The sequence below is a fragment of the Oncorhynchus kisutch genome, linkage group LG22, assembly GCF_002021735.2.
Source record: "Oncorhynchus kisutch isolate 150728-3 linkage group LG22, Okis_V2, whole genome shotgun sequence".
NCBI lineage: Eukaryota > Metazoa > Chordata > Actinopteri > Salmoniformes > Salmonidae > Oncorhynchus > Oncorhynchus kisutch.
Window position 1 is genome coordinate 24,873,013 of NC_034195.2, and position 9,244 is coordinate 24,882,256.

A 9,244-nucleotide genomic window follows, 5' to 3' on the forward strand; every position below is an offset into this window, starting at 1 on the left:
CCTCCACCTAGCGTGCCATGCTCCCTTCCTCCACCTAGCGTGCCATGCTCCCTTCCTCCACTCTCCATCTAGCGTGCCATGCTCCCATCCTCCACTCTCCATCTAGCGTGCCATGCTCCCTTCCTCCACTCTCCATCTAGCGTGCCATGCTCCCTTCCTCCCCTCTCCATCTAGCGTGCCATGCTCCCTTCCTCCCCTCTCCATCTAGCGTGCCATGCTCCCTTCCTATCTAGCGTGCCATGCTCCCTTCCTCCACTCTCCATCTAGCGTGCCATGCTCCCTTCCTCCACTCTCCATCTAGCGTGCCATGCTCCTTTCCTCTACTCTCCATCTAGCGTGCCATTCTCCCTTCCTCCACTCTCCATCTAGCGTGCCATGCTCCCTTCCTCCCCTCTCTATCTAGCGTGGCATGCTCCCTTCCTCCACTCTCCCTCTAGCGTACCATGCTCCCTTCCTCCACTCTCCCTCTCCATCTAGCGTGCCATGCTCCCTTCCTCCACTCTCCCTCTCCATCTAGCGTGCCATGCTCCCTTCCTCCACCCTCCCTCCCTCTCCATCTAGCGTGCCATGCTCCCTTCCTCCACTCTCCCTCTCCATCTAGAGTGCCATGCTCCCTTCCTCCACTCTCCATCTAGCGTGCCATGCTCCCTTCCTCCACTCTCCATCTAGCGTGCCATGCTCCCTTCCTCCACTCTCCATCTAGCGTGCCATGCTCCCTTCCTCCACTCTCCATCTAGCGTGCCATGCTCCCTTCCTCCACTCTCCATCTAGCATGGCATGCTCCCTTCCTCCACTCTCCCTCTAGCGTACCATGCTCCCTTCCTCCACTCTCCCTCTCCATCTAGCGTGCCATGCTCCCTTCCTCCACTCTCCCTCTCTATCTAGCGTGCCATGCTCCCTTCCTCCACTCTCCCTCTCTATCTAGCGTGCCATGCTTCCTTCCTCCACTCTCCCTCTCCATCTAGCGTGCCATGCTCCCTTCCTCCCCTCTCCATCTAGCGTGCCATGCTCCCTTCCTCCACTCTCCATCTAGCGTGCCATGCTCCCATCCTCCACTCTCCATCTAGCGTGCCATGCTCCCTTCCTCCACTCTCCATCTAGCGTGCCATGCTCCCTTCCTCCACTCTCCCTCTAGCGTACCATGCTCCCTTCCTCCACTCTCCCTCTCCATCTAGCGTGCCATGCTCCCTTCCTCCACTCTCCCTCTCCATCTAGCGTGCCATTCTCCCTTCCTCCACTCTCCCTCTCCATCTAGCGTGCCATGCTCCCTTCCTCCACTCTCCCTCTCCATCTAGCATGCCATGCTCCCTTCCTCCCCTCTCCATCTAGCGTGCCATGCTCCCTTCCTCCACTCTCCATCTAGTGTGCCATGCTCCCTTCCTCCCCTCTCCATCTAGCGTGCAATGCTCCCTTCCTCCACTCTCCCTCTCCATCTAGCGTGCCATTCTCCCTTCCTCCACTCTCCATCTAGCGTGCCATGCTCCCTTCCTCCACTCTCCCTCTCCATCTAGCGTGCCATACTCCCTTCCTCCACTCTCCATCTAGTGTGCCATGCTCCCTTACTCCCCTCGCCATCTAGCGTGCCATGCTCCCTTCCTCCACTCTCCCTCTCCATCTAGCGTGCCATGCTCCCTTCCTCCACTCTCCCTAGCGTGCCATACTCCCTTCCTCCACTCTCCCTAGCGTGCCATGCTCCCTTCCTCCACTCTCCCTAGCGTGCCATGCTCCCTTCCTCCACTCTCCATCTAGCGTGCCATGCTCCCTTCCTCCACTCTCCATCTAGCGTGCCATGCTCCCTTCCTCCACTCTCCATCTAGCGTGCCATGCTCCCTTCCTCCACTCTCCATCTATCGTGCCATGCTCCCTTCCTCCACTCTCCATCTAGCGTGCCATGCTCCCTTCCTCCACTCTCCATCTAGCGTGGCATGCTCCCTTCCTCCACTCTCCCTCTCCATCTAGCGTGCCATGCTCCCTTCCTCCACTCTCCCTCTCCATCTAGCGTGCCATGCTCCCTTCCTCCACCCTCCCTCTCCATCTAGCGTGCCATGCTCCCTTCCTCCACTCTCCCTCTCCATCTAGCGTGCCATGCTCCCTTCCTCCACTCTCCATCTAGCGTGCCATGCACCCTTCCTCCACTCTCCATCTAGCGTGCCATGCTCCCTTCCTCCACTCTCCATCTAGCGTGCCATGCTCCCTTCCTCCACTCTCCATCTAGCGTGCCATGCTCCCTTCCTCCCCTCTCCATCTAGCGTGCCATGCTCCCTTCCTCCACTCTCCATCTAGTGTGCCATGCTCCCTTCCTCCCCTCTCCATCTAGCGTGCCATGCTCCCTTCCTCCACTCTCCCTCTCCATATAGCGTGCCATGCTCCCTTCCTCCACTCTCCCTAGCGTGCCATGCTCCCTTCCTCCACTCTCCCCATCTATCTACCGTGCCATGCTCCAGTCTTCCAATATCTAGCGTGCCATGCTCCCTTCCTCCAGTCTCCCTCTCTATCTAGCGTGCCATGCTCCCTTCCTCCAGTCTCCCTCTCTATCTAGCGTGCCATGCTCCCTTCCTCCACTCTCCCTAGCGTGCCATACTCCCTTCCTCCACTCTCCCTAGCGTGCCATACTCCCTTCCTCCACTCTCCCTCTCCATCTAGCATGCCATGCTCCCTTCCTCCCCTCTCCATCTAGCGTGCCATGCTCCCTTCCTCCACTCTCCATCTAGTGTGCCATGCTCCCTTCCTCCCCTCTCCATCTAGCGTGCCATGCTCCCTTCCTCCACTCTCCCTCTCCATCTAGCGTGCCATTCTCCCTTCCTCCACTCTCCATCTAGCGTGCCATGCTCCCTTCCTCCACTCTCCCTCTCCATCTAGCGTGCCATACTCCCTTCCTCCACTCTCCATCTAGTGTGCCATGCTCCCTTACTCCCCTCTCCATCTAGCGTGCCATGCTCCCTTCCTCCACTCTCCATCTAGCGTGCCATGCTCCCTTCCTCCACTCTCCATCTAGCGTGCCGTGCTCCCTTCCTCCACTCTCCATCTAGCGTGCCATGCTCCCGTCCTCCACCTAGCGTGCCATGCTCCCTTCCTCCACTCTCCATCTAGCGTGGCATGCTCCCTTCCTCCACTCTCCCTCTAGCGTGGCATGCTCCCTTCCTCCACTCTCCCTCTAGCGTACCATGCTCCCTTCCTCCACTCTCCCTCTCCATCTAGCGTGCCATGCTCCCTTCCTCCACCCTCCCTCTCCATCTAGCGTGCCATGCTCCCTTCCTCCACTCTCCCTCTCCATCTAGCGTGCCATGCTCCCTTCCTCCACTCTCCATCTAGCGTGCCATGCTCCCTTCCTCCACTCTCCATCTAGCGTGCCATGCTCCCTTCCTCCACTCTCCATCTAGCGTGCCATGCTCCCTTCCTCCACTCTCCATCTAGCGTGCCACTCTCCCTCTCCATCTAGCGTGCCATGCTCCCTTCCTCCACTCTCCCTCTCCATCTAGCGTGCCATGCTCCCTTCCTCCACTCTCCCTCTCCATCTAGCGTGCCATGCTCCCTTCCTCCACCCTCCCTCTCCATCTAGCGTGCCATGCTCCCTTCCTCCACTCTCCCTCTCCATCTAGCGTGCCATGCTCCCTTCCTCCACTCTCCATCTAGCGTGCCATGCTCCCTTCCTCCACTCTCCATCTAGCGTGCCATGCTCCCTTCCTCCACTCTCCATCTAGCGTGCCATGCTCCCTTCCTCCACTCTCCATCTAGCGTGCCACTCTCCCTCTCCATCTAGCGTGCCATGCTCCCTTCCTCCACTCTCCCTCTCCATCTAGCGTGCCATGCTCCCTTCCTCCACCCTCCCTCTCCATCTAGCGTGCCATGCTCCCTTCCTCCACTCTCCCTCTCCATCTAGCGTGCCATGCTCCCTTCCTCCACTCTCCATCTAGCGTGCCATGCTCCCTTCCTCCACTCTCCATCTAGCGTGCCATGCTCCCTTCCTCCACTCTCCATCTAGCGTGCCATGCTCCCTTCCTCCACTCTCCATCTAGCGTGCCATGCTCCCTTCCTCCACTCTCCATCTAGCGTGCCATGCTCCCTTCCTCCACTCTCCATCTAGCGTGCCGTGCTCCCTTCCTCCATTCTCCATCTAGTGTGCCGTGCTCCCTTCCTCCACTCTCCATCTAGCGTGCCGTGCTCCCTTCCTCCACTCTCCATCTAGCGTGCCGTGCTCCCTTCCTCCACTCTCCATCTAGCGTGCCATGCTCCCTTCCTCCACTCTCCATCTAGCGTGCCATGCTCCCTTCCTCCACTCTCCATCTAGCGTGGCATGCTCCCTTCCTCCACTCTCCCTCTAGCGTACCATGCTCCCTTCCTCCACTCTCCCTCTCCATCTAGCGTGCCATGCTCCCTTCCTCCACTCTCCCTCTCCATCTAGCGTGCCATGCTCCCTTCCTCCACCCTCCCTCTCCATCTAGCGTGCCATGCTCCCTTCCTCCACTCTCCCTCTCCATCTAGAGTGCCATGCTCCCTTCCTCCACTCTCCATCTAGCGTGCCATGCTCCCTTCCTCCACTCTCCATCTAGCGTGCCATGCTCCCTTCCTCCACTCTCCATCTAGCGTGCCATGCTCCCTTCCTCCACTCTCCATCTAGCGTGCCATGCTCCCTTCCTCCACTCTCCATCTAGCGTGCCATGCTCCCTTCCTCCACTCTCCATCTAGCGTGGCAAGCTCCCTTCCTCCACTCTCCCTCTAGCGTACCATGCTCCCTTCCTCCACTCTCCCTCTCCATCTAGCGTGCCATGCTCCCTTCCTCCACTCTCCCTCTCCATCTAGCGTGCCATGCTCCCTTCCTCCACCCTCCCTCTCCATCTAGCGTGCCATGCTCCCTTCCTCCACTCTCCCTCTCCATCTAGAGTGCCATGCTCCCTTCCTCCACTCTCCATCTAGCGTGCCATGCTCCCTTCCTCCACTCTCCATCTAGCGTACCATGCTCCCTTCCTCCACTCTCCATCTAGCGTGCCATGCTCCCATCCTCCACTCTCCATCTAGCGTGCCATGCTCCCTTCCTCCACTCTCCATCTAGCGTGCCATGCTCCCTTCCTCCACTCTCCATCTAGCGTGCCATGCTCCCTTCCTCCACTCTCCATCTAGCGTGCCATGCTCCCTTCATCCACTCTCCATCTAGTGTGCCATGCTCCCTTCCTCCCCTCTCCATCTAGCGTGCCATGCTCCCTTCCTCCACTCTCCCTCTCCATCTAGCGTGCCATGCTCCCTTCCTCCACTCTCCCTAGCGTGCCATACTCCCTTACTCCACTCTCCCTAGTGTGCCATGCTCCCTTCCTCCACTCTCCCCATCTATCTACCGTGCCATGCTCCCGTCTTCCACTATCTAGCGTGCCATGCTCCCTTCCTCCAGTCTCCCTCTCTATCTAGCGTGCCATGCTCCCTTCCTCCAGTCTCCCTCTCTATCTAGCGTGCCATGCTCCCTTCCTCCAGTCTCCCTCTCTATCTAGCGTGCCATGCTCCCTTCCTCCAGTCTCCCTCTCTATCTAGCGTGCCATGCTCCCTTCCTCCAGTCTCCCTCTCTATCTAGCGTGCCATGCTCCCTTCCTCCAGTCTCCCTCTCTATCTAGCGTGCCATGCTCCCTTCCTCCAGTCTCCCTCTCTATCTAGCGTGCCATGCTCCCTTCCTCCAGTCTCCCTCTCTATCTAGCGTGCCATGCTCCCTTCCTCCAGTCTCCCTCTCTATCTAGCGTGCCATGCTCCCTTCCTCCAGTCTCCCTCTCTATCTAGCGTGCCATGCTCCCTTCCTCCACTCTCCCTAGCGTGCCATACTCCCTTCCTCCACTCTCCCTAGCGTGCCATACTCCCTTCCTCCACTCTCCCTAGCGTGCCATACTCCCTTCCTCCACTCTCCCTAGCGTGCCATGTTCCCTTCCTCTACTCTCCCCATCTACCTTGCCATGCTCCCGTCTTCCACTATCTGGCGTGCCATGCTCCCTTCCTCCACTCTCCCTCTCTATCTAGCGTGCCATGCTCCCTTCCTCCACTCTCCATCTAGCGTGCCATGCTCCCTTCCTCCACTCTCCATCTAGCGTGCCATGCTCCCTTCCTCCACTCTCCATCTAGCGTGCCATGCTCCCTTCCTCCACTCTCCATCTAGCGTGCCATGCTCCCTTCCTCCACTCTCCCTATCTACCGTGCCATGCTCCAGTCTTCCACTATCTAGCGTGCCATGCTTCCTTCCTCCACTCTCCCTCTCTATCTAGCGTGCCATGCTCCCTTCCTCCAGTCTCCATCTAGCGTTCCATGCTCCCTTCCTCCACTCTCCATCTAGCGTACCATGCTCCCTTCCTCCACTCTCCATCTAGCGTGCCATGCTCCCTTCCTCCACTCTCCATCTAGCGTGCCATGCTCCCTTCCTCCACTCTCCATCTAGCGTGCCATGCTCCCTTCCTCCACTCTCCATCTAGCGTGCCATGCTCCCATCCTCCACTCTCCATCTAGCGTGCCATGCTCCCTTCCTCCACTCTCCATCTAGCGTGCCATGCTCCCTTCCTCCACTCTCCATCTAGCGTGCCATGCTCCCTTCCTCCACTCTCCATCTAGCGTGCCATGCTCCCTTCATCCACTCTCCATCTAGTGTGCCATGCTCCCTTCCTCCCCTCTCCATCTAGCGTGCCATGCTCCCTTCCTCCACTCTCCCTCTCCATCTAGCGTGCCATGCTCCCTTCCTCCACTCTCCCTAGCGTGCCATACTCCCTTACTCCACTCTCCCTAGTGTGCCATGCTCCCTTCCTCCACTCTCCCCATCTATCTACCGTGCCATGCTCCCGTCTTCCACTATCTAGCGTGCCATGCTCCCTTCCTCCAGTCTCCCTCTCTATCTAGCGTGCCATGCTCCCTTCCTCCAGTCTCCCTCTCTATCTAGCGTGCCATGCTCCCTTCCTCCAGTCTCCCTCTCTATCTAGCGTGCCATGCTCCCTTCCTCCAGTCTCCCTCTCTATCTAGCGTGCCATGCTCCCTTCCTCCAGTCTCCCTCTCTATCTAGCGTGCCATGCTCCCTTCCTCCAGTCTCCCTCTCTATCTAGCGTGCCATGCTCCCTTCCTCCAGTCTCCCTCTCTATCTAGCGTGCCATGCTCCCTTCCTCCAGTCTCCCTCTCTATCTAGCGTGCCATGCTCCCTTCCTCCACTCTCCCTAGCGTGCCATACTCCCTTCCTCCACTCTCCCTAGCGTGCCATACTCCCTTCCTCCACTCTCCCTAGCGTGCCATACTCCCTTCCTCCACTCTCCCTAGCGTGCCATGTTCCCTTCCTCTACTCTCCCCATCTACCTTGCCATGCTCCCGTCTTCCACTATCTAGCGTGCCATGCTCCCTTCCTCCAGTCTCCCTCTCTATCTGGCGTGCCATGCTCCCTTCCTCCACTCTCCCTCTCTATCTAGCGTGCCATGCTCCCTTCCTCCACTCTCCCTCTCCATCTAGCGTGCCATGCTCCCTTCCTCCACTCTCCATCTAGCGTGCCATGCTCCCTTCCTCCACTCTCCATCTAGCGTGCCATGCTCCCTTCCTCCACTCTCCCTATCTACCGTGCCATGCTCCAGTCTTCCACTATCTAGCGTGCCATGCTTCCTTCCTCCACTCTCCCTCTCTATCTAGCGTGCCATGCTCCCTTCCTCCAGTCTCCATCTAGCGTTCCATGCTCCCTTCCTCCACTCTCCATCTAGCGTGCCATGCGCCCTTCCTCCACTCTCCATCTAGCGTGCCATGCTCCCTTCCTCCACTCTCCCTCTCCATCTAGTGTGCCATGCTCCCTTCCTCTGCTCGGTAAGTTAATACTCAACTTGACCTGCAGGTCTTCACTGTTATTTCAGGTATGTGCTGGGACTCAGTTGGCACTGGCTGGGTATTTCTTCTAAAGGGAGATACATACCTGACTTCCAGTAACCGGAGTCTATTTTTACAATCATTTCCTCATTCTTCCGTAAGCTCATATCAGACTGTAAATGAGTCCTGACTGACCATAACCAGACTCAAGCAATGGTGTTAACATGTAGTTGATTTACAGTTGGAGCAACTGTGTTCAAGACATGAGTAAACACACAAACACTTACCCTGGCAGGTTGCTTACTGTGGACAACATAAGCTCTCCAGAGTGTCATCACCTGGTTGCAAAGTGTAAACAAAAACAAACATGTCAGTAACCACTACAAGATCAATGACTGTCTGTCTAGTGTGTGAGTGAGAATGGACTACATTGTATGTCGCTAACTGTATTGGAGGTTTATTCAAATTCTCCCCCATTCACATTGCAGTGTAGACTGTCAGCTTAATAGCTCCACTTGCAGGTGGAACCTGGTAACTTCAGCCACATTACGAACAGATACACTGTATTTCTCTAGGGGTGAACCTTCCTCCTGGAGACCCTCCGGTAGCATTTTGTTCCAGCCCAATATGCAAACACACCAGATTCCAGATAACTGGCTGCTGCTCTTTTGCACATTTAAACACACACAGCTAATATAGTTTAACCCTCTGTGGTCAACATAAACAAATGCCAACAGCGCCAAACAAGCCCCAGCCGATGGCAAAAAGCAGGGTTTTCTTAACCAGAACAGGTTAAAAACCACCCACCAGTGATTTGTTGGACCCAGGGACCACGAGGTCCCTACTCACCAGAACCCTGCTCTCAGCCTTCCCCTTGGGTTGGTTTAGCTGCACCTGCCGCATGAGACAAATCTTCTGGGGCTTCAGCAGCTGAGTGATGTACTCTTCTCAGGAGAGAATAGAGAAGAATGACAATAACAGGGACAGCGAGCCATTCATACAATAAATCAAATATTTCAGATTCAGCCCAGCATTCAGACAGATCTTTGGCAAGAGGACACAGGCACCGCCGTAACACAAATATATATTTGGGGGGGGTGGGCGGGGGGAGACAGGAGAAAAAAAGAGGCCATCTCAATCTTAAATGAGCAGACAAACAGGAATACATTGAGAAAGATAAGTGGCAGGAAAAACAGTGGAGCTCCATACCTTGCAAGCTGTAAGAGATGTCAGTATTGCCAGCCATGATGTTGGGCCCAGCTCTTGTCAGTAGGGGTAAGAGAGAGCGTGGGAGTAGCAGCAGCGGAGGCAGCTCAGGCAGGTCTGGGAGGTACACACACACACACACACATCCTGCTGCTGTCTACCACACTCAGAGTGAAACCATAGCAAGCTAGGAGCCCTGAGACAGGAAATGACAACCCTTTCAGTATCACCTTTGCTAAAGATC

General features: G+C 56.8%; 1 protein-coding gene across 1 annotated transcript in view; it reads right to left on the reverse strand.

The window, feature by feature from the left end:
* The window catches only part of carmil2 (capping protein regulator and myosin 1 linker 2), a 41,673-nt gene extending 32,544 nt beyond the window's left edge, over positions 1-9,129 (reverse strand). The window contains exons 1-3 of the mRNA XM_020456584.2: positions 9,004-9,129; positions 8,644-8,738; positions 8,082-8,132 (exon numbers count right to left, since the gene is read on the reverse strand). Coding sequence (XP_020312173.1) covers positions 8,082-8,132; positions 8,644-8,738; positions 9,004-9,040 — 183 coding nt within the window. The 5' untranslated portion in view covers positions 9,041-9,129. The remainder of the gene's footprint in view (positions 1-8,081; positions 8,133-8,643; positions 8,739-9,003) is intronic.
* Between the last annotated feature and the right edge of the window lie 115 nt (positions 9,130-9,244).